Source organism: Podarcis liolepis (assembly GCF_965112155.1).
Source record: "Podarcis liolepis genome assembly, chromosome: 1".
Taxonomy (NCBI): Eukaryota; Metazoa; Chordata; class Lepidosauria; order Squamata; family Lacertidae; genus Podarcis; species Podarcis liolepis.
In genome coordinates this window covers 14,786,856-14,810,669 of record NC_139554.1, presented here as the reverse complement: position 1 = coordinate 14,810,669, position 23,814 = coordinate 14,786,856, and the positions used below count along the sequence as shown (strand labels likewise).

General features: G+C 46.9%; 1 protein-coding gene across 3 annotated transcripts; it reads right to left on the bottom strand.

The window, feature by feature from the left end:
- Positions 1-984: 984 nt before the first annotated feature.
- On the bottom strand, positions 985-20,671 carry CKB (creatine kinase B). Of its 3 annotated transcripts, none has more exons than XM_083519800.1 (8): positions 20,515-20,671; positions 18,520-18,729; positions 15,981-16,135; positions 12,521-12,653; positions 10,898-11,069; positions 8,360-8,483; positions 6,948-7,137; positions 985-1,391 (listed from the first exon to the last, which is right to left on the bottom strand). In XM_083519800.1, exons 2-8 carry the CDS (start codon positions 18,710-18,712, stop codon positions 1,213-1,215), a joined length of 1,146 nt encoding a protein of 381 aa, XP_083375926.1. In that variant the 5' UTR covers positions 18,713-18,729; positions 20,515-20,671; the 3' UTR covers positions 985-1,212. The 3 variants fall into 3 exon arrangements, with proteins under 3 accessions (XP_083375926.1, XP_083375928.1, XP_083375927.1); XM_083519802.1 differs by lacking the exon at positions 18,520-18,729 and adding an exon at positions 17,841-18,028 and having other exon boundaries at positions 20,515-20,662; XM_083519801.1 differs by having other exon boundaries at positions 18,520-18,725; positions 20,515-20,637.
- Between the last annotated feature and the right edge of the window lie 3,143 nt (positions 20,672-23,814).

The window sequence follows — 23,814 nt, the reverse complement described above, 5'->3', positions numbered from 1 at the left end:
GACTGCGGAGAGAATAATTGGGTGCACTCTTCCCACCTTGGATCAAATCTATGCTTCCAGGTGTCATAAGAAAGCTGCAGAGATAGTGCAGGATAGTGCGCACCCCAGAAATGATCTCTTTCAGCTTCTGCCTTTTGGAAGAAGGTACAGGGTTATAAAGACTAGGACTAGCTGCCTGAGAAACAGTTTCTATCCAAATGTGATTTTGGTTTTAAACACAGTGTAAGGTAGTCTCTATGGGAGTACAGTGGTACCTCGGGTTAAGAACTTCCGGAGGTCTGTTCTTAACCTGAAACTGTTCTTAACCTGAGGTACCACTTTAGCTAATGGGGCCTCCCGCTGCTGCTGCCATGCCGCTGCCACCACACAATTTCTGTTCTCATCCTGAAGCAAAGTTCTTAACCCAAGGTACTATTTTTGGGTTAGCAGAGTCTGTAACCTGAAGCGTCTGTAACCTGAAGGATCTGTAACCCAAGGTACCACTATATAGTGGTACCTCATCTGGGGTTGCCTGCCATTCCTCATGCTGCAGTCTGTCTCCTTGACCATAGGGAACCAACTCCTAGGGGCTGTGGTGCTTTGACCCCCACAATAAAATATTTGAGGGGGCTGGGCCCCCACAAAGTTGATGGGCATTCCCATTCACTTCATCATGTGATCGATTATGTAGGCTGGGCCCCCACAATATTTTATTCAAGTTGGCACCCCTTCCCTTGACATCTGATGGGAGGGTGTTCAGCTGGGAGGCATGCAAATCTTACATGTTTCTTTATATAGGAAGATACATAAATATGGGAGAGAGTGAGTTCTGAGTATATATCAATTCAGGATTTGCATAATGGCCCTAGAATAATGATGGTGAAGCAAACTAGAGTCAAAGGATAAATTATCTTATAATCTTAGTTCATCCCCAATTCCCACTACGCCCTGAGGAGCCAGAAGCCACTAAATGCCCTTGAAAAACAGAAGGCAACAAATCAATCATTTGTCAGGCCAAACAATGGTTTTTATTTCATTTTCTCCGTGACATTTCAGCCATCAAAAAAATAAACTCTAACACATATGGATGGAAGACTTTCTACAAGTGTTACTAAGTGGGAATTTCTCTTTCGACTCCAGGATTTTGATTGGAGCATCATTTTGTTTTTTTTAATTAATTATCCAATAAGTTAGGAAGAAGCATGGGGGAGAGCTGGGGTGTTAAAGTGCTTTTCATTTCTGAGCTGGGATGAGGTCGTCAATACACTGGCCTTTCTCAAGGCGCTTCTCCATTTCGATCAGCAGCTTCACCCCATCAACCACCATCTGTACCAGCTCCACCTCAGAGAACCCAAGACGGTCGGCGTTGGAGACATCAAACACGCCTCCCACCGCAGCCGTGTCCACTCCACCTGAGGAAAACCAAACAGGAAAAGGGGATCAAATTGAGGATCATCTACTCCATAGGGAGCCAAGAACCCAAGTTGGCCCTGCAGATAATAATAATTATTTATTATTTGTACCCCGCGCCCATCTGACCGGCTTGTCCCAGCCACTCTGGGTGGCTCCCAACATACCGTATCTTTCCATGTATAAGACGACCCCTATTTTTTGAGCACAAAAATAATAAATAAATAATAGCAACATTCCTTGCGTAAGACAACCCCCAATTTTAAAAATGGGGGAAAATATAGTCTTATACAGGCACCCCCAAACTAAGGCCCGTGGGCCGGATAAGGCCTGAGGGACTCATTTATCCGGTCCACAGCGACCCCTGCCGCCCGCTCTTACCGGCGCAGCTGCCCACTTCTGGGTCAGAGCTGCACCAGAAAAAGCTTGTGCGCATGCGCAGACGTTATTTCCGGTGCACATTCGGGTTGGAGGAGGCCCGTGCACATACGCACAAGCTATTTCCGTTGCTCATCCAAGCCGGAGGTGCGCTGGAAATAGCGTGGGCACACGCTCCCCTGGAGACACCGGCCCGAGGCACAGTACGTTTGCTGAGCCCTGGTCTTATACATGGGAAAATATAGTATATAAAAAGATAATAAAACATTAAATAGCTTCCCTATACAGTGGTACCTCAGGTTAAGTACTTAATTCGTTCCGGAGGTCCGTTCTTAACCTGAAACTGTTCTTAACCTGAAGCACCACTTTAGCTAATGGGGCCTCCTGCTGCCGCCGCACCGCCGGAGCACAATTTCTGTTCTCATCCTGAAGCAAAGATCTTAACCTGAAGCACTATTTCTGGGTTAGCGGAGTCTGTAACCTGAAGCGTATGTAACCCGAGGTACCACTGTACAGGGCTGCCTTCAAATGTCTTCTAGAGGTTAAGAGTAAGGATTTGCTGGGAAAAATTTGAAAATAGAATGCAGAAAGGGGATGTATGGGGAAGTCAGAGAAAGAAGTTACAAGAAAATAAGGATCTGAAATTATACTTGTTATTTGTTTTTGTGTGTGTTTGTGTTATTCGTATTTGTTTAAAAATTTGTGAAAAGTGAATAAAAATATATATATATATATATATATATATATATATATATATATATATATATATATATATATATAAAATCAAATGTCTTCTAGAGGTTATCTAGTTCCTCGTCTCCTTGACCATAGGGAGCCAACTGCCGAACTCTGATTTAAATATTTTATATTGTTTCTACTGTATGGGGGGTTTTTTAATGTACAATTGTTGTCAGCTGCTCTGATATTTATGAATTGTGGGATATATATATATACAGTGGTACCTCGGGTTAAGAACTTAATTCGTTCCGGAGGTCCGTTCTTAACCTGGAACTGTTCTTAACCTGAAGCACCACTTTAGCTAATGGGGCCTCCTGCTGCCGCCGTGCCGCCGGAGCACAATTTCTGTTCTCATCCTGAAGCAAAGTTCTTAACCCGAGGTACTATTTCTGGGTTAGCGGAGTCTGTAACCTGAAGCGTATGTACCCCGAGGTACCACTGTATATATATATTCCTAAATAAGCAGGCCGCTCTCTTCTCCCAACAGTCTCCAGAAAGAAACCATCTTTAATGGTGATGAATGATAGGGAGACGCCAACGAGAATTGGCAGATGATCTCTAGCCTCTTTCTCCTAATAAAAGTCAGGATCCTCAGTAATGGTTGTTTTAGTACCATAGCCAGGCCTGAAGCCAGACAGAAATGGGTCTGTTTTTAACTTTTTAATATTCTTTTTGTTATATGTTTTTATGTGTTGCTGTAACCCACTTTGATATTTTTATATATTAGCAGCACATAAAGGTTAGCCTGAAGGGATGAAAGACGTTCCCCACAGCCAGGCTAGTACAATAAAGCGAACAATGGGATCCAAATTCATGACTTATTTTATTGCACCAGAGGTTGTATTGCTGTGTTATTTCTAATTATTTTGACTTATGAGGCTGGCTTTGGGGTGGTCCTTCAAATAAGGAGATATAAATTCCAAAACACGAGTAGCATGCTGCGGCTCTAAGAAATTTAGGAATACAGAGTCCATCTATGGTAGGCATGGCCAAACTTAGCCCTCCAGATGTTTTGGGACTACAATTCCCATCATCCCTGACCACTGGTCCTGTTAACTAGGGATGATGGGAGTTGTAGTCCCAAAAACATCTGGAGGGCCAAGTTTGGCCATACCTGATCTATGCTTCCCTGCACCAAATCCTAAAACAGATTTTTCTCCACTACATTGGTCTTTAGGAATCAGCCTCTTAGGTTCACAGGATGCCATTTGCAAATGGCTATCTAACATCACATTTATCTCAACTTAATAACCAAGTGTTGTCTAGGGTTGCCATATGTCTGGGAAAACCAGGACATGCCCTCTTTTTGGGAGCCAACATGCTCATCCAGGCAGATATTTTTACATTTTAAAGTAAATGTCTGGGTTTGGGGGGTTCCTTAAATATTGGGGGGAGGCTGGAGGGGCACACATATGCTTTGGAGGGCGCTGTGCCCTGGAAGTGGAAGCACCACAACAGAGTGAGGCCATCATAACAAATATCAGGTAGGAGCTGGGATCCTGCCTCTGCTCAGGCTCTGTACACCGTGGCCACTGCCAACCCGAGCCCGGGAAAGAGGTGCATGGGTGTGGCTACGACCCCATGCGCCCCTTTCTCGGGCTGGCAGCAGCTCAAGGTCTCCTATTTTTTGCCCTTCAAGATATGGCAACCCTAGTGTTATCCTGATGAATTTCAAAGGGTGCCCCGCCTCGGCTGCACTGCCTAATAGGCACCACTGCCTGACTATATACTTTTTTTAGCACTATCAAGAGCAGAAGTGGGTAAGGCCAGATACAGCCTCCCTTCCACTGACTTGTCTGTCAACCAATGTTGCATTGCACCAGGCACTTTCAACTTCAAAGGTGCATGTCTGAATTCTTCCTTTCCATTGTTCTGCCCAGACGCTGAGGTCCAGCGCCAAGGGCCTTCAGGCGGTTCCTGCAAAGCTACAGGGAACCAGGCAGAGGGCCTTCTCGGTAGTGGCACCCGCCCCGTGGAACACCCTCCCACCAGATGTCAAAGAGATAAACAACTACCTGACATTTAGAAGACATCTGAAGGCAGCCCTGTTCAGGGAAGTTTTTAATGTGTGACATTTTAATGTACAGTGGTGCCCCGCAAGACGAATGCCTCGCAAGACGGAAAACTCGCTAGACGAAAGAGTTTTCCGTTTTGGAGGTGCTTCACAAAACGAATTTCCTATGGGCTTGCTTCGCAAGACGAAAATGTCTTGCGAGTTCCTGCGGGGTCCCCCCCCCCTTTTCTAAGCCGCTAAGCCGCTTATCAGCTGATCCGATCAGCAGATAAGCCGCTAAAAGCCGCTAATAGCGCTAATCCGCTAATCTGTCAATGGGCTTGCTTTGCAAGATGAAAAAACCGCTAGACGAAGAGAATCACAGAACGGATTCTTTTCGTCTTGCGAGGCACCACTGTATTTTTAATCTTTGTTGGAAGCTGCCCAGAGTGGCTGGGGAAACCCAGCCAGACGGGCGGGCTACAAATAATAAATTTATTATTATTATTATTATTATTATTATTATTATTATTATTATTATTATTCAAACCGTGGCTGGAAAGATTCCTGCGGAAAGCAGGAAGGGTGATGAACAGCAGGAATTGACTATACTCAAGAGCACCTGAGTAACACCAAGCCCAGCAGGGCTTGCTTTTGGTGCTGAAGGCAAAGCCCTGCTTGCAAAGGAATCAGGAATGGACTCCAAGGCCCCTTTGCAGCCACAGCTTTGCCATATGTTCTTGGCTGAGGGTTTACAGGCCGATTCAGCACTCCGGCAAGCATCATTTGCTTGAAGGTTCCCTGTGCCTGACCTAGAGCCTAACAGCTGGACCTGCAGGCTGGGCATAAACCTAAAGCAGCAAGAAGCTGCGTTATATATATTTTTTCCCAAATATGGGACTACATACAAGGGAACAGCAGTACATGGAGCACTCTGTTTGCAAGCAGAAGGTTCCAGGTTTGATCCCAGGCATCTCCAGGTAGCTCAGGAAAAGAGTGCTATCTGTAATCCTAGAGAGCAGCTGCCAGCCAGTGCATGTAATATGAAGCCAAATGAATCAGTTTTCTGACTTGATATAGAGCCACTTCCAATATTTTGCTGCACCTGTGGTTTTCGCTATAGGGTAAAGCTTTTGCCTGGTTTTTACCGATTCGTACTGAGTGTTATAATTGGGCTATTATTGGGAAATAGTGGGAAACTAATAAAATTTATTTGTGGGAGGAAACTAATAGAAAGCTTTGTCTTCTCCCAATGTTTGTGCTGAAGAACACCGCTCCTTTTGGGCACCTGGTGAAAAAGTGTCCGCTGCCCTGCCCTGCCCTGATTGGTTTCCCTTATGGTTGTTAACACTGGATCACAGACTGAATTGAGGTGACCCAGTCCAGGGCTGTCGGTGGGGCAGGCGCCAACAGTGGAGTGCCTGCTTGCTTCTGAGAGGGAAGAGCTGAGGGCCTTCTCGGTAGTGGCACCCACCCTGTGGAATGCCCTCCCATCAGATGTCAAGGAAATAAACACCTATCTGATTTTCAGAAGACACCTGTGCAGGGAGGTTAGCAATGTTTGAGGGCTTTTTTGTGTTTTAATATTTTGTTGGAAGCCACCCAGAGTGGCTGAAGCAACGCGGTCAGATGGGTGGCATATAAATAAAGTTATTGTCATCACCTCATCTTCCCCCTGTATGCTTAATCAGGGCTCTCCCCTGATCTCAAAAAAAAACCCTGCACATGATTCCCCAGCTCCAACTGCATGAAGTGGGTTCATTGCTTTGACCGTGTCTGGCTGCCCTCAGGGTTATATCAGGGCCATTCCAAAGTGCTGGATCTGGACTCTGGATCTGGAAGAGTCCGTGACCAGAAGGAGGAGGAGTATCAGGAAGCGTGGAATAAATTTAATGATTATTTAGTTAAATTTGTTAAGTTAAACTAACTGAAAATAGCTTGCAGATACTTAATGGGTTTAGGATTTTATTTATGTTAAATGATGAATTAATATGTTTAATTCCATAAGGTGAAGATCTAAGGATGTTAATGTTTAAGTTAAATTTCACAAAAATTGGGATTTGGAAAACCGTTAAAAGGACATGCAATGAAATTCAACCAAGGGGAAGCGAGGAAGTCTCTTAACAAAGTTAATAACTCTAATTTTCAATAAGGTTATGATTTACGTTTGTTCGTCTTGTTTGTTTGTTTATAATATTGTGAAAACTAATAATTTTTTTGAAAAAAAAACAAAACAAAACCAAAGTGCTGGATCCGGCCACCAAATCAAGAGAACAGCCATACGTAGCCCTAATTTTCAATGTTCACTTTTTAAAATGCCTGCTGTGATCATTTCGCATATTTTGATGGCTTGGTCTGGGGGGGACAGCCGGAGTACCACTTGCTCTTGCCAAAAGAGCAAGGAGTAAATTTGATACAAAGCCCCAAGTCCAGGCTTTGGGTTCCTCACCTGTGCCCCGTTTCTGCAGCCTCAGCTTCTTAAGGATGTCGCCAAATTTCTCGTGCTTGCCAAGGTGGGGTAGCTTAATGTGCACTCCGGCACGGAGCCCTGTCCCGAGGTTGGATGGACAGGTCAAGATGTAGCCCAGGTGAGGGTTCCACATGAATTCGTAGTTTTTGGATTTGAAGAGGTTTTCAATCTAGGTGGGGGAAAAGACAGGCCATTATGAAGAAACGCCTTCCTCTCTCAAGATTAAGGAGCTACAAGGCCCCTTCGTGGCTATAATCGCAGAGTGGTAGAAGTCCGTCAGCTGCAGCAGTTAGAGTGTTGGGCTAGGGACCTGAGAGACTAGGGTTCAAATCTTCACTCAGCCAGGAAGCCAGCCACAGTCTCTCAACCTGACCGAATGAGCTGTGCAGTTGCGATGATAAAAGGGAGATGAAACCAGGAGCTTATGCAGTGGCTGGGCCCAAGCTCACCCAGTGAGCTTCATGCTAAGTGGGGCTTTGAACCCTGGTCTCCTAGCACTCTAACCACTACACCACATGGCCTCACAGCCTTGAGGCTTAATGCAGCCCTTCAGGAGTATGTCCTCAAAAGGCAACAAAATGCCTCTTGCCTGCTAGGATGAAGAGATGGAAGAGCATGAAAACTTCTGGCTTTGATACTGCAAACTGCACCTGTTTCCCTGCCAACTTTTGCAGCTGGCTCCATCCACCACAAGCGTGTGGCCCCTGGTAGGTTGATTGTGAAGGAAAGTGGCCCTCAGGCTGAGACAGGTTCCCCACTCAATATGTAGCTACTGCCTCACACTCGACTGACTCTTTTCTTAGAGGCAGTGACCAAATACCCAGATGATTAATGCAAGCTTTGGAAACACAGAGGAGAAGCCTGCCCTCTTACCCCTTTCAGAGGGGTACACCTTAGGAACAGATTACTGTACAAAAGCCTTCCACTACGGATGTGCCTTAGAGCCTACCAGATTGCTGCGTACATGCAGGCAACCGCAAAGAGCACCGTGTTTCCATCTGAAGAGGACAGCTTTAAGCATGCATTCCAGTGCTCTCCAGAAATTTCAGAGACAGGCCTTCCCCCTAGGAGCACATGGCCAAGGTCAATTGCCCGAGACTTCTCATTCCTCCGGATACGAAGGTAAGAAGCACTCCAGCGCAGGCACAGGGCCTCTGTTGCCAGGACGCAGCTGCATTCTCTTCTCACTGCGCCACCACCTCTGCCTGAACTGGGAATTTGCAAAGCCACACTCTGCTGCATTCAGTTTAGAGCCGACACTTAGGTCAGCACTTTTGAGCTCTGCAGAGAAGGTTGCACCACATCAAAGCACAAACACACACACACACAAACTCACAGGGAGGGAGGGGGGGAGAAGACTTTCACTTGCTTCGACACACGCTTATATTTACCTGCGTTAGCCCAGTACAGAAGCGGGTGAAAACTTCCTTCATATTTCCACCTTTCTGCATAGAAATAACTCTAAGGTGATCTTCCTCATTGATCCACACAAGGAATGTCTTGTTGTCGTTGTGCCTGAAAAAACACAAGGCAGGGACGGCATTGAGAGCTGTTCTTTTAACCTTTCCTCGAGCCATAGATCTAAGTTAAGCTAGCCACATTTTTAAATCTTGCTCCATCTGCAGTTGTAGCTTTCAAGATATCTTCCACAGACGCTTTCTGTGCCCACGGTGACTTTGCAGAAGCCCACCCCCCTCTTAGATGGCCATCAAAACTACCCCAGGGCATTTTGAGCTTTCTGCCTTCAACCAAATGTTACGCACACCACAGATTGACTGTTTTAGCTTTCAGCTGAACAAGAAAACCTTGGAAATGTAGGGATCCATCTGGTAAAGACTTTTGGGTTTCTAAAAAGCAACAACTCAGGGTTGTGCAGTGGGTAACACAATGCACTCAAATCCTGGAGATCTGAATTCGGATCCCAAGTAGGGAGCCCTGGCAAATCGCCATTTCTCAGCCTATTCTACTTCAGTTTGTTGCAAGGATAAAATGGGATTGGACTGAGATCCTGAGTTTGATTCCCATTGGCAGGCAGATCCCACAACTGGAATTCTGCTAACTTATCATTCCCACCAGTAGAAGACAGTGGGGGGAAGCAACTATCAAGATCTCCCCTTGTCCCTAGAGTTTATTGTGTCCCCCCCCCCAAAAAAAACCCCTGCTCTAGAGATTTGGGGGCACAGCATGAGATGCAGCACAGGGAACTTCTGGGAAATTCTGCCAGTAGGAACATCTACTGGATCTTAGTCCCATCCATGAATGGAAGCCTAGTTAGGATCCAATCCATGGGGTGTTAGGGTTTGAAGGTGCCTTGCAAATAAACTCCTCCTCAATGATAATTTTCTTTATCTTTTTTCTTAATTCATTTTTTTTTACTCCTTTAATATTTTTATCTCTAATTTTCCCCCCACTTTGTTTTTACTGCTACTTTATTTCTTTGTGTTGTTGTTTTGTTATTGTCTACTCAGTGTTAAACCACAGAGCCTAGGACTTGCTGATCAGAAGGTCGGCGGTTTGAATCCCCATGACGGGTGAGCTCCCGTTGCTCAGTCCCTGCTCCTGCCAACCTAGCAGTTCGAAAGCACGTCGAAATGCAAGTAGATAAATAGGTACCACTCTGGCAGGAAGGTAAACGGCGTTTCCGTGCGCTGCTCTGGTACGCCAGAAGCGGCTTGGTCATGCTGGCCACATGACCCAGAAGCTGTACGCTGGCTCCCTTGGCCAGTAAAGCGAGATGAGTGCCGCGACCCCAGAGTCGGTCACGACTGGACCTAATGGTCAGGGGTCCCTTTACCTTTACTCAGTGTTTATGAGAGGTTTTGCATACAGGTGAAGGTGAAGGAAGCTTGGTGAAGGACCCTGTGTGAGAGGCAGGATGGGAGAAGAAAGGGAAGCTCACAGGTGAGAGCTGGGAGGGTTCACCATTTTCGGTGTGGGACAAGTTAAGATCTACCTGTGAGAGAGGACTTTGCATACTTCTCCGTCTCTCGTTTAGATCAGTTGGTTTTTTACTGGATTGTATTATGAAAGGTTGTAATAAAATCTTACTGAAAGATTTTCAGTGCCTGCAATAGTCACTGGCATTCTGCTTTTGAAATTCTCAATTCCTAGCTCTGATCTTCACTTTGGGACAAGTTCAGACTTCCATATATTCTTGCCAAGACATGGCTGTGCCATTTAAAGCTCTCATCCTCTTATGTATAGCAACCCTAAATCATACCGGAGGGGGATGCCCACGTCTATAATCCAGACTACTTGGAGAAGTGAGCAATGCTAGATTTATTTGCATAGCAAGGATTCATTCCTATCCCAGAACCGGCACTCCCTGGCGCATGACTTGGCTTGCTCCCAATACAAAATTCACACACTACAACTGAATATCAGGGCAATCTAGGGAATGCTTCACGTTGCCTTTATTCTTTGAGGCCAAGCTAAGATCCTGGAAGAGGATATCATTTCTCTGGGAACAGCTGCTCGATAATAGGTTGTGAAACTGTTTTATCAGAAGAGCAGTCGATATCAACACCTCCCTTGGAATCAGCCTCATGGCTCCAGGTGAGTTTAGTTACAGGATGGTGGCTAACCTGTGGCCCTCTAGAAGTTGCTAAAATTCCCATCAGCCCTGGTCAGCATGCCCAGTGGTCAGAGTTGTTGTCCAAAACATCTGGAGGGCACCAGGTTGACAAAGGCTGCCCCCTAACCCCCTAAGGCCATTTTACACTGGAAGCAATTGCTTTTCAATCATGGTTCAAAAGGCCTTAATTCTCCTATTTACTGACCAGGGCTTGTTCCTCCTGTCTGTTGAAGACATGCAAGACCAGAATCTACCTACACATATTAGGTGCTGCCAGCCAAGACAATATCGGCACCCCCCATTTCCTTCCTTCCGTCATTTTTTCTAAGGGTTGCCTCTACTGGGCGTTACTCACCAGATGCCCCGGCCATCAGGCCAGTCACGTGCCATTCCGGAGGCTAAGAGCAGAGGAGAGACCGGCTTGTCAAAGAGGAAGTGGTCATCAATGAGCTGCTGCTGTTCCGCATCCGTCATGTTTTTCAGAGCATAGTACCTCCCGTTCAGGTCCCCTTCCAGGCTAGCCAAAGCTGGAAAAAGCAAGAGAGAGGCTTGCAGAATTACTACTGGGGTTTTTTTGTTGTTGTTTTTTTAAAAAAATGAGTTAACACGTTAAGTTGTGGGTGAACATATCAGACGATATAGCGATTCTTCAAACAGCTCCTGTTTATTCACAGGCCAGAACAGAACTGAACTGAAGGGTTCAGTCAGCCTGCTTATATAGAGCTCCAGTACAACGTAACTGTAACAACTTTCTGTAACTATCCAATCACTGAACGTCACTTTCGATCCCTTATTTGCATATGTGGACCTGAACTATCTACAGTATCCCCCTGCTGGCCCAGGGTGAGAACTTCAGTACATAACACACGTCACAATCTCTAAGGGAATTCAAACAACGTTCTTATTTCAATTATACAAGTGCGCATCATAAAGGAAGCTAGGACTTGAACCAATGGCTTCAATTTACAAAAAAGGGGGATTCCAACTAAACATCAGAAATAACTTTCTGACAGTACAAGGTGTTTGACAGTGGAATGGTCTCCCTTGGGAGGTTGCAGACTCTCCTTCCTTGGAGGTTTTTAAGCAGAGATTAGATGGCCATCTGTTGTGAATGCTTTAGCCGAGATTCCTGCATTGCAGGGGGTTGGTCTAGATGACCCTTGGGTCCCAAAGCTAAGATTCGATTCGTGTGGCTCCCCTCCCCCATCCTGCAAACTGATGTTTGTTGAAGGTGGTGATCATTGTAGCTCCGCTAAACTGCAATTCCGAGGATTCTTTGGGTGAAGTCATGTGCTTCAAATGCATGCCGCAGACATGATCTCAGCATACCAAGATGGCAGCAAATCCAAGCTTAGCATGGCAACTCAGGTGTGCTTATATATAATTTTTTTAATTCTCCACCAGCTTAGCTGGCAATTTCCCCAGGTAGTCAGTGATGGGGGAAGAGAAAAAAAGGAATCTAAGCCCACTATTCTTGACCCTTTTGTTGCCCTATTAAGTTGTCGGATACCAAGGAGCAACGCATGCTTATCTGCGGCCAGGTATGCTTTTGCATACCAGGGAGGAGCCAAGGCTTATTATGCAAGCATGGGAAAGAACACAGAACTCCTCCAGCTTCCTGCCGCAGGTGTGGCTTGTCTGGCTGTGTGCTTGCCTTTATTGCACAATAAACTTCCTCTTCCACATTTCACCTTTTGGAGACAACAATGCAGTCCTTTTTGTCTTTTAAAGAGGTGCTACGGAACAGAGGTGCCAGCTTCCTAAATGCTGCCAAGAACCTAAACTGGGGGGGGGCACACCCAGAGAGGATTCAGTCCCAAGCGCCTTGTAACTCGTATGTCATCGTATACAAGGCTTGAATGATTCATGCATTTTGCATTCTTCCTCGGCCCACGTGATCGGGTTACGTTCAGGGCTACAGGCTAGAGTCTCTGCTCACGGCTTTTTTTTGCAGCATGCAAATGCCAGAACCTTTTACCTTCCACGGACAGCTTCTCGATAGCACGCCTCTCTCCTCGGCTGCAATGAGGCGGCAGGCAGAAGCCACGGATGCTCCTACCAGTTCGGACACGTGAGCTCAGGACATAGTTGGGATCCAGGTCGTCGCCACCCTGCAAGATATAGGAAGGAACGTCTTAGAACCAACCCCGGCGCAACCGCAGGCGATTCATCAGGCTGTCCCGGCCAGCATTTAATGAGTGCAACCACCCGGGAATTAAAACACAAGTCATTCGGAGAAGCTTCTGCGCTGAAACTTTAATGGCCTGCCTCACAGGCATGCATTATAGATGGTCCAGGTGCATTTCCCAGCAAGCAGATCACAAGTTCTCAGCTGCCACGATTATATATATATAGTTGGAAGGGACCTTGATGATCATTCTAGTCTAACCCCCTGCAATGCAGGAATAAAGACGCAGTTGTCCCATGTGGGGATCGAACCTGCAACCTTGGCGTTATCAGCACCATGCTCTAGCCAACTGAGCTATCCAGACGATGGTGCAGCCAGAACATTTCAGGCGCAGCCAGCATCTAGATCAGGGTTTCCAAAACTTGGGTCTCCAGCTGTTTGGGGACTGCAATTCCCATCATCCCCGACCACTGGGTCCTGCTAGCTAGGGATGATGGGAGTTGTGGTCCCACAACAGCTAGAAACCCAAGTTTGGGAAACCCTGATCTAAATTAAAAGCGCGGGTCCTGGAGTTCTGCAGAAAGCAGCATTTTGTCATCCACACGCAGAGAAGTGCAAAGTAATCCCTGAAGGGGAGAAGTCATAGTTCCATGGCTCGTGTCCATATTAAGAGACAGGACTTTGGCCATAAATGGCAGACTTGCTAAAGAGAATGCTCTTGGGATTGCTATATTAATAAGGCAGTGTGCTGCCATTATTCTTATTACTATTATGATAATACACAAGATCTCAGGGTGGTTCACATGATAAAATACAAGTTTCAGTTCCATCGTTGGTATTGTTGACACACCTACTGACAGAAATTCCAGGTTTTCAGATCTCTCCCAGCCCTGCCTAGAGGAGCTGGGGATTCCACCTGGGGCCTTCTGCATTCCAGGCAAGTGTCCTGCCCCTGCTCCACAGCCCTCCCCATCGCTGGATGCGGTCAAGGAGGGAAAGCGGCAAGATTCAGTTTGTCCGTGAGACCAGGCCACCTAGCAATCCTGGGAAGCGGCTACAATTTAAATTAAATAAGCTCTGGCCACATCAACACCATCCCTTCCAAGCAAATTCATCCCACTTCAACAGCCATGATTGTTGAAACCTCAAGAACCCTTGGAATTGCCATTTATTACGCACAGAGTAACAATTCCCAGCACCTTGAACAAACTCCAGTTCCCTGGATTTGTTGGGGAAAGCCCTGACTGTTGAAGTGGTATAAATGTATTTTTATATATATGAAGTGGTACATTTATATTTTTATATACAGTGGTACCTCGGGTTACATACATGCTTCAAGTTACAGATTCCGTTAACCCAGAAATATTGCTTCAGGTTAAGAATTTTGCTTCGGGATGAAAACAGAAATTGTACTCCAGCGGCATGGCAGCAGCAGGAGGCCCCATTAGCTAAAGTGGTGCTTCAGGTTAAGAACAGTTTCAGGTTAAGTACAGACCTCCGGAACGAATTAAGTACTTAACCCGAGGTACCACAGTATATGGTGTGGATGGGACCATAGATTTAGTGTGCAGCTGTTTATGTGCACACACAGAACATTAAACAGGAAGGAAGTTACCTTCCAAACACACAGAAAGACTGCTTGCTGGTCAAATCCAGCCAGTAGCTCGCTCAGGTTAGGACTTGGGGGCTGAGATCCCGGGCCCCACACAGCAGAATGAGACCCCCAGCACAGCAAGTCAAGCCTACCGCATTCGGAAGTAACACAGCTTACCAGAGGGGGGCCCCATAAGCTCATTACAACCCAACCGTCCAAGATTACCTAATGGCACCACTAAAACCAACAGCCATCAACGTGATCTAGGGCTCATTCAATCCCAGTATCCCTGGCTGTGTGAATGGATAGATCAGTGGTTCTCAGCATTGGTGTCGGGGAGGAAGGTCCAAGGACAATCTATTATATTTTGGGAATGATTCCTGATCATACGTAGCCGCATTGTTTTATACTTCCTGGATGTCCTGTAACCATGTTATAAAATAGTTGTGTTCCGTGCCGTAAATCAAGCACTGCTAAGAGTTGTTCCTTTTCGTTTTCCAATAAAAAAATAATTGTGTGGCATGAACAATTTTTTCTTCTGAAAGAGTGGCCCAGAGAAAAAAGTCTGAGAACCACAGGTATAGAAAGATCTGTTTTCTCAGCCACATATAGCACTATCAGTTTTATGCAGACGATCAAAATATTGCTGGCTACTCTATTCCTTTCTTAGGAATTGTTCTTTCCAAACTTCACACTGGGGTGAGTGGGGCACAGAGGGAGGAGGGGTTAACTTTGCAGAAGCAGCAGAGAAGCATGGGGGGGGGGGAGTGAGAGTAATCCTGCACCAATCTCATTCAGAGGCACCATATGCCTGCTTTAAGAGGAACATGTCTCACCAGAATTGCTCCAAGAAGCAATAGCCACCAGGCAATCACAGTAAGCACCCATCTACAGATGGCGTTTGCCCCCCTACACACAACCAAGCCTAATAAATTCACATTATCTAGGCCTGCATATATGCCTAGACAGCCATTATTAGGGCTTTTTAATGGAAAGAATCACCTCTTTAAGAAATATGGATTTAGATGGGTTTGGTGGCTGTGCTAACAAGCTCTTTGGGGGAGTTTATTACTTTCTCCCACCAGCCTTATGAGGAAGGGTTGAGGGAGTTGAGTATGTTGAGCCTAGAAAAGAGGGGATATGATTGCCATCTTCAAATATCTCAAGGGCTGTCATGCGGAAGAGGGAGCAAGCTTGTTTCCTCCTGCTCTAGAAGGTAGGATTCGAACCAGTGGCTTCAAGTTTCAAGGAGAGTCCAGCTAAGCATCAGGAAGAATTTTCTGGTGGCAAGAGCTCTTTGACATTGGAACAGTCTCCCTTGGAACGCGATGGACTCTCCTTCCTTGGAGGTTTGTAAGCAGAGGTTGGATGGACATCTGTCGTGGATGCTTTCGTTAAAATCCCTCCATTGCAGGAGGTTGGCCCCCGGTGTCCCTTCCCCAACTCTACAAGTCTGAGTCTACTATTCTTCCAGCAGGAGCAGTGATCCTAGTCAACCCATGCAAATATCAAGGTCAAACTAAGGATGCCTTCAAGGAAGCCTGTTCCGCTTTTGCAAGAGGCGGCGCCTAGGCAGGGTATAACATTTGGCAAGTACCTATGATATTGTTCCAGGGCAAGGGAGCTTTTGCCTCCCCCCTCCAGATGTACTGAAGTCCTGTCAGCCCTGTAAGATCAATTTAAAATGCAATTCCAACAAACAAATGCAATTCCTACCTGCAAGTTATCGGCATTCAGGTCCGTCTTGTGCTGGTCTGTAGGCTTGTAGCCGCCATGTCGGTCTTCAATAATGGGGTCAAAGAGTTCCTTATACACGTCGTAGCATTCCTCATCACCGGCTACACATCCTACTGTCATAATGTAGGGGTGCCCTACAGAGGTCAAGAAGCCAGAAAAGCCAACGTTTGGATGGTGCTCGAGTCTAGTTCCAAGATACCAACAGCTTCATGCACTCAAGTCATCAGGAAGAACAAAAACAGATTTTGCATGCCATTCACTTTATAAGGTATAAGTAAAGCATGTTTCGCTGTGGTGTAAAGGCCGAAGCCCAATTCAATCAATTTTGCAGTTTGCAGACAAATGCATATGGCCATCCGGAACACCAGTATACAACAACAAAAATGCAATATTTTTAGAAAGCTAGTTTTAGCAAAGGTGCCTGGATAGCTGTCCCCATTCAACATTAAAGGTAAAGGGTAAAGGGACCCCTGACAGTTGGGTCCAGTCGCGGACGACTCTTATGAAATCCCGAAACTAGACTTGGACGGTCACAATTAACTGGTTTTTGTTCACTGATATTACAAAGGGTTTCTAGCTTTGGGGCACTGCCTAGTATTGAGAAAGAGCCTGGCAGATTACTGACAATGGGCGATTATCCATCGTCATTCATATTCTGAGTAGACCCATTGAAACTGAAGGACTAATTTCAATTGCATCTATTCCCTGTATGAATATAATCACCCAGTGGAAGGTTACAGCTTGGCAAGCCCCATACTGGCCTCTTCAAAGAGTCTGGCCACCATTTCTCATCTACAGGGCTTTGTATTTTCAGCATCAACATTAAAATTCTGACCCAGTTAATCAAGATTCTGAAGTTAGTACGCATGATGCAATTTGAGGGGGAGGGAGAACTGTCTTCCCGCATAACTCTAGTTATTTTTTCTTTCCTTTTTGCACCATTTAATATTGCAGGAACAAGGAGTTATGAAGGGAAGAAACTTCACATTCAAACCTCTGGAATTTTATCAAGAGAATCCTTTGGCTTCTGAAGTTTCGGCAGAAACTGCAGTAAGGACTGCAAACATTTTCTCTCCATCAGCCAGCCAAGTTTCCCAGGAAACCAAGTTCTGCACCCAGTGCTAAATCCTGTGATTCACATAATCATGGCATACATTCTAGCTTCATGCTGTGTGTGTTTATGCTGTCTGGGGGTGTGCAGTCCTTTAAGGAACTAGTTTCCAATGGAGCTAACCAAGATGTGTATTGCCTGGAACCAATATAGGACCATGAAGGCCAAAAAAACCTTGTTTGGAAATGTCACACTGCTTAGATGATGCAATCGCCATTATACAAAGGTGCACACACTTCAGGAGCCTGTCCAGTTGTTAACACAGCCCTCAGGCAAATGTCTGGTACCTTGGGGGGGAGGGAGAGTTTTTAGGGGAAACCCAAAAGCACGAGAGCAACATTGCTCTCCTGCTGCCATTCCCCAGCAACCAATATTCAGAGGAGCTCCAGCTCTGATCCTGTACATATAGATATCGTGACTAGTAACCATGTTCCTGCCTTTTCCTAATCTCCTTTTAAAGCCATTAAGGTTAATGGCACAGGGCACTTTTTCCAAATTAGGAACTGTGGGGTGGGGGGGGGGAGCAAGCCTTAAGAAACTCCATCACAAATTATGAGTTCGGCTCAGTTGCGTAACTTGCTTCATTGGAACCACACTTCTCGTAAAATTGCTGGAACATTTCCACAATCACAGCTACGGCTTCAGACACAAACACATACACAGGGGTCAATGCCAGCCTAAGCAAAAAGCCACCGGTCCAGAGAAGAATCTCAATCAAGGCTTTTTACCAGGATTATCAACCCCAGTCTGAATGACATCATCCACGGTGCAGCCACTAGAGGTTACTTTTTCTCTCAGTTTCTGGTACAATTCCGGGGTTAGGACCTTGGCCATATGATTGTTGTGGACGCTCAGGTCTGGGTATTCCTCATCGGCAGGCAGCTTCTGGTTATTAAAGAGGGCCATTTTATCCTTGCTAGAGAGAGAGAATGTGTGACAAAAACAAAACAAACGCAAACACGGCAGCGTTAAGACAGACAGCGAAAAAGGTCACCAAGATCTGCTCCCCTTTAATTTGCCAAAGAAGTGCCACGGAAGACAACCAAGGAAGGGAAATTTTTTATATCTATAAAACAGCCTCAGTTTTAAGAACTTGGGTTAAAAAGAAAAATTCTTCTTGTGCAGCAGTTTGCATATTTAGCAGGGTATTTACATTGGGATTTGCTGGGAGACGGTGGAGGCCATTGCATGTAATGACCGGATTTATATTCCTTGAATAAAGCCACCTTCAAGGTTTTGGGTGGTCAAGGGCTTTTGCACCAATACGCAAGGCTTTTTAAAGTAGCCAGGCCTTTTGGAGGCTTCAAGGTTGAATCCCCTTCCAGATGCCATTTCAAAGCAGCACTTCCTCGTTAATGGAGGGAGAACAGATCCGGATCAAAGCAGGTGTCCATTATTATTTTTTACCTGGGTTGTCCACCCCAGTTTGAATCACATCATCCACGGTGCAGCCGCTAGCAGTCTTTTTGTCCCTCAGCTTGGCATACAATTCCAAGGTCAACACTTTAGCCATATGGTTGTTGTGGACACTCAGATCGGGATATTCATCCTCCGCAGAGTACTTGCACTTCAGGAGGTTGTGGCTGTTTGAGAATGGCATGGCTGGCACCTGACTGGCTAGGGGAGAAGGAGAAGAAGAAGAGAGCGTGTTGCCGTCACCTCGCCTCTTCCCGCAGGGCACTGGCTTAGCAGTCGCTCTCCGGAAGGAGGCTGGGCCACGGAGCAAGGTCACCTTGCCGCCTGCCCTACCTGCCCATTCAAACACCCTGCCTGCCTGGCACCTGCCCTCCTGGAGGAATGCCAGGGACTTGGCAAACATGGCTCAGTCCCGTCCCCCGTCCCCCTCTCCTGCTGGCACAGGTCGCCTCCAGGGCCAGCGCAAGAGAGGGGAAGCCGTCGCTAAGAGATTTGCCCAAGGTCAAGGCGCTGCATCGGTGGCAACGCCAGGAATAGAAAACAAGCCGCCCAAGCGCTTCCTCTAGGAGCTTTTAAAGAGCTTGGCTCCCGATCGCCTCCCTTCCTTTCCTCGGTCCCAAGGGGTGACCTTCAAGGCCGGGGAGGAGGAGACTTCTTTTGCAGCGAGGCAGAAGAGGCGATCTCCTCGCTAGCAAAATTACGCGCGCACTAAAGGGTGCCTAGTTTCGCTTGCAGAGAGAGAGAGAGAGAGAGAGATCCAAGCTCCGGGGAGAGGCTTGCAAAGCGAGCGAGAGCAGCCCAGCCTCTTCTTGCGCCCCAGGCCCCGGCTCGCCTCTCTTTTGCAAGAGTAGAAAAGCCGGTCCGGGATGCGCAGCGTTTGGCGCACAGCAAGCCAGCAAGGCGGGAAAGGGGGCGAGGAAATCCGGCCGACGCTTCTCGGCCGCGCGCTAGGAAGCGCTTTGGCGAGGAGCAGGTGGCACGGACTGCCTGCTGCTGGTGCATCTCGGAGGGCGCAGGGAAGCCGAGCGCCTCCCGCCCCTTGGAGCAAGCAGGCAGGGCGCGGGCTCGAGGCGCCCAGGGCGCACGGCCGCGCTCTCGCCGCCCCGCCCCGCCCGCCGCGATGCAGCCGGCTCCTTCTGCCTTGCTCAAGGCTCGGGGGCAGCCCGGAGAACCGCGGACCAAGACCCGCGTTTTGGAGAGGGGCGGCTGGCTGGCTGGCTGCAGCTCGTAAGTCGGCAGCGCCACGGCTCGGGGGAGGAAGACGCCCAGATTCCCCCAGATTCCTGGGGCTTCTCTGCAGCGCCTGACTCTCTCTCTCCACTCTCAAGGGGGGCAGTTCTGCTCTGCAGGACCGATACAGATATTTTCTAATATCCCCCTTTAAACAAAAAAAAGTCATAATTCGCTACAAGGGCTCTCTTTCTTCTCCTCTCGATCGCTTAGCTCGGGAGGAAAATAATGGAAAATGAAACAGTCCCCATTATATAACGCATTCCTCTGCCTGCTTTGGAGACCTCAGCGAGGGATGAATGGATGCAAACACCCTGCTAAATATCAGCTGAGCCGGACTGAGGCGTCCTAGCAATATACCTGCAGCAGAAGAAAAAATTTTTAAGCGAGGCATCCAATGTTTGAAGCATCTCTTCGTTTCCTGGTTATGGTGGACGCATTCCTAGCTCTGAGCTGCGTCCTCTCCCCCACCCCGCGCCTTAGAATAAAATCTAGCATCTTCGTTCCCTTCCAAGCCCAAGAAGCTTACAAACGCGCATCTTGGGGCAACCCCACCCCCCGCCAAAAAAAAAAGCTCTCTTTATCCCTATGCAATTTCTTGGCTGCTTTTCCCTAAAAAGGAAAACAACAGCCGCCGCCGCCGCCGCCACCACCACCCGATCTCCTTTTTCTCCCAGCCTGCATCTCTAACCGGAGTCTCATTCCATTGCTAAGGAGGACCGCTGCTGCTGCTCCGCCTGGTCTCCAAAAACTTACCGAGGGCTTCAAAGACGAGAAAAGGCAAAGCACTTGTTCCCTTTGCCTCTTACAACCCTACAGCTCTCCCAGAAAGAACCTGCCGGGAATGGAACCTGGCCCCCACCTTCCCATCACTTTTATAGATACCCAGAGCACGCAGCCTATTGGCTAGTATTTATATTCCATTCATTCCATTGGATCCCGGCTCTCGAGGAGGGGTGAGCTCACTCCGTCTTTTCTTGCCTATTATCGCTCCCCAGTTTGCTGTCCAGCCTCCCCAGTCAGATTGGGGAGGCGCGCTGGGGGGAGGCGGAGGTTGAAAGAGAAAGTGATGGAGCCCCGGACTTTGGAACTCTCTGACAGGCTAAAGCAAAAGACCTTCAGAGCAAAGGAAAGTTGCTCGGGGACATGGGCTGAGGAGATGGGATTCAGGCTGCAGTCCTATATACCCTTGACTTTGGAGGACGGCGTCCACGTCCCCCGTTCCCCCCTCCCCACCCGAAAAGCAGGGCGGAAAAAAGATGTAAATAAAGTTAAACAGATGCATCATTGAGAGTAAGCCCATCTGGATGCAATGGGACTTGCATCTGAGTAAACTTGCCGCATCATTGGACAAATTTATTTTCTTAATACTGATTAATATTCTGTTGTCAGGTACATGCCAGTTTGTGCCAAGGTTTTCAAATTCCTAGCTCTTTGGGGGAACTTGACGACATATATATTTTTAATGCACTGAAATACAAACAAGATCTGTCAGGGATCTGTTGCTGGCCAGACCTGAGAGTCATGTGAGCGATTTGCTGCCTTTCTCTGTAAACTTCACAGAAGTAACCGAGAATGCCCTGGGCTGCAAACCCGACTGCATTGTGCCTCTGCTTGACATTTGCAGGCCCAGCCTGGGTAAGTCTACTTAGGAGTAAGTGCCACACCAATTTCCATAGGGCTTATGCCCAGGTCAGTCCTTATGCATAGGACTGCAGCTTTTAAATCTACCAAAGAAAGAAGGTTTTTTTTAATTACTTTTTTACAGTATGATTCAAAAGCTGGTTTAATTTTTTATTTGTTGCTGCTCATCACAGAATTGCGTGAGAAATGCAGAAATGTGTCTTATTTGTGTTCTCTTTCGGTTCTGGTGTGGTGTGTGAGCCGATGAGACATTTCCTGTGCCTATAAGGGTTTGGACAGAAAGTCAAACTCCCCCAGATGCAGCCAGATGTGGTTGAGGACTCAGATCTTGAAGGGCAGAAAGAATTTCAGCAGGTGCAGCTGAGGCCTGGTCAGCAAATAATTTTTTAACAGGGGCCTTATTGGGAAAGGACACTTTAAGACAAAGGGTTTTTTAACCCCTTCCATTCCATGTGAAAAGCAACCTTCAGTAGGAATCTTCCTTTCTCTGCATCAACTGACAATATTTCTTTTGCAGCTTCCCCAACAGGAGAAGAGTTAGCATGTCCCTTTTCCCATGTGTGAGGCCTGAAGATGAGCCCTCCTGGACAATGTTCCATATATATTGAGAGACAGTAAGGTGTAGTGGTTAGAGTGTTGGACTAGGACTTGGGAAACCAGGGTTCTAAATCCCCATTCAGCCATAAAGTTTGCTGGGTGACCTTGGGCCAGTCACAGTCTCTCTGCTTGACCTACCTCACAGGGTCGTTGTGAGGATAAAACGGAGAGAGGGAGAACTTTGTAGGTCACCTTGAGCTCCTTGGAGAAAAAGATGGGATATAAATGTAAGATAATTATTATAATTATTTTAATCTATCCCAGGATCCTGTTCCAGCCAGCTGCCTACAGGACATGAGCGTTTCAGCACTCCCAGCTCCACATCCCTTGTGTTGCCAGTCAACACATAGAAGTGAAATGGAGGTATAAAAATGGGCTCAGGGCCGGTCCTACCGTTGGGTGGAGTGAGGTGGGGCAAGGAGTGTCTGCAAAGTTTTGGAAGGCAAACCTTTGTGTTCCTTGCGGCGTTCCTTGTGTACGCAACCCATCCCCAAGCTAGCCTGCTGCTCTGGACTCAGTCAATGAAAATGTCCCGCTGCCAGTGTTGCGGCAAGATTCAATTTGACTTTTGTACATGGCATGAGAAACAGTGCCGCCTTGTCCCCCTCCACAGGCAACAAAATACTGCATCTCAGGCCAGCCCTGGGTACCTCTTCAAATTGCAAGTAGCGGCTCACATTTTTAAATTTCTTTTGTGTGTGGGGAGGGAGCAGTGCAGGTAGAAATCTAGCACAACAGGAAGCAAGCTAGACTAGACTAGTTTCTCACTGATGTGCTACTTTTTTACTGCAGGGAGGTGTGTTATTGTTTAATAGGTGAAGGTGTTTTTTTTTTGTGTGTGTGTGTGTGTGTGTGTGTGTGTGTGTGTGTGTCTTTAAATGCCATCCCCACCTACAATCTTAAATTGACCACTCCACTTCAGCCACCTTGGGATTCTACCACCTCACTCGGTTACATGGGTAGACCTGCTCTCCCAGTGAGCCACCAAGAGAATATTATAATGCTTTTGCACAGGGGAAAGAAGCTGAGCAACATACAAGCTAGGCTTTATTTAATAGCCACACGGTCTGTGGGATCTTGGAAGAGATCAGGTTTATTTCTGTGCTGTGAAAAGCTCTACCTGCTAATTGCTCCAGATTAAGGCACAGCTACATGAGACGGTTGAAAAGTTGGCAAGCCTATTTTCGCAGGCTGGATTGAGCTCTGAGCAAGCTGCTCCCTTTTTCTAAGCTAGGGTCATAGAAGGGACCCTGGGGGTCATCTAGTCCAACCCCCTGCAATGCAGGAATATGCAGCTGTCCATTATGAGGATCGAACCTGCAGCCTTGGCTCACTCTAACCAGATGTAAAGGATAGTAAAGAGCCTAGTTAGCCTAGTCAACAGAATGCTTCACCCTGGACTAGGGGCAATTAAATCCCTTTTCAGCCATGGAAGTCAGTGGGTAATCTTGGGCCAGGTGCTTTTCTGTGACTTAACCCACCTCACAGGGCCGTTGTGGGCAGTGCTTTTTTTCTGAAGGTACTCAAAGGGTAGCCAGTACCTGCACCTTCTCCCACCTGCGATGTTAAAAGTGTGGCAATTACTATAACAACTTCATGGTGCGTATCAGCACCTTATTTTTCTATTAACAACAACAACATTAGTTGTGGGGATAAAAGTTAGGGGGAAGAACTGTGTGTACCAACCGGAACTCCTTGGGGAAAATGTGAGATTTGAAATGTCATCAAGGAACAGAAGCAATTGTGTAAAGAGGACATTTTAGCTTGTGTAATACGTTTTCTGCCTAAAGTTCCTCTACGACTGCTTAAGACACG

Excerpts from the sequence above, each read along its gene's own strand:
- CKB (XM_083519800.1), bottom strand. The coding sequence starts at position 18,712 with ATGCCATTCTCAAACAGCCACAACCTCCTGAAGTGCAAGTACTCTGCG. Across the intron at positions 12,654-15,980 it reads TGAATGCCGATAACTTGCAG|GGTGGCGACGACCTGGATCC; the intron begins GTAGGAATTGCA and ends TATATCTTGCAG. Across the intron at positions 7,138-8,359 it reads TCTGTACTGGGCTAACGCAG|ATTGAAAACCTCTTCAAATC; the intron begins GTAAATATAAGC and ends TCCCCCACCTAG.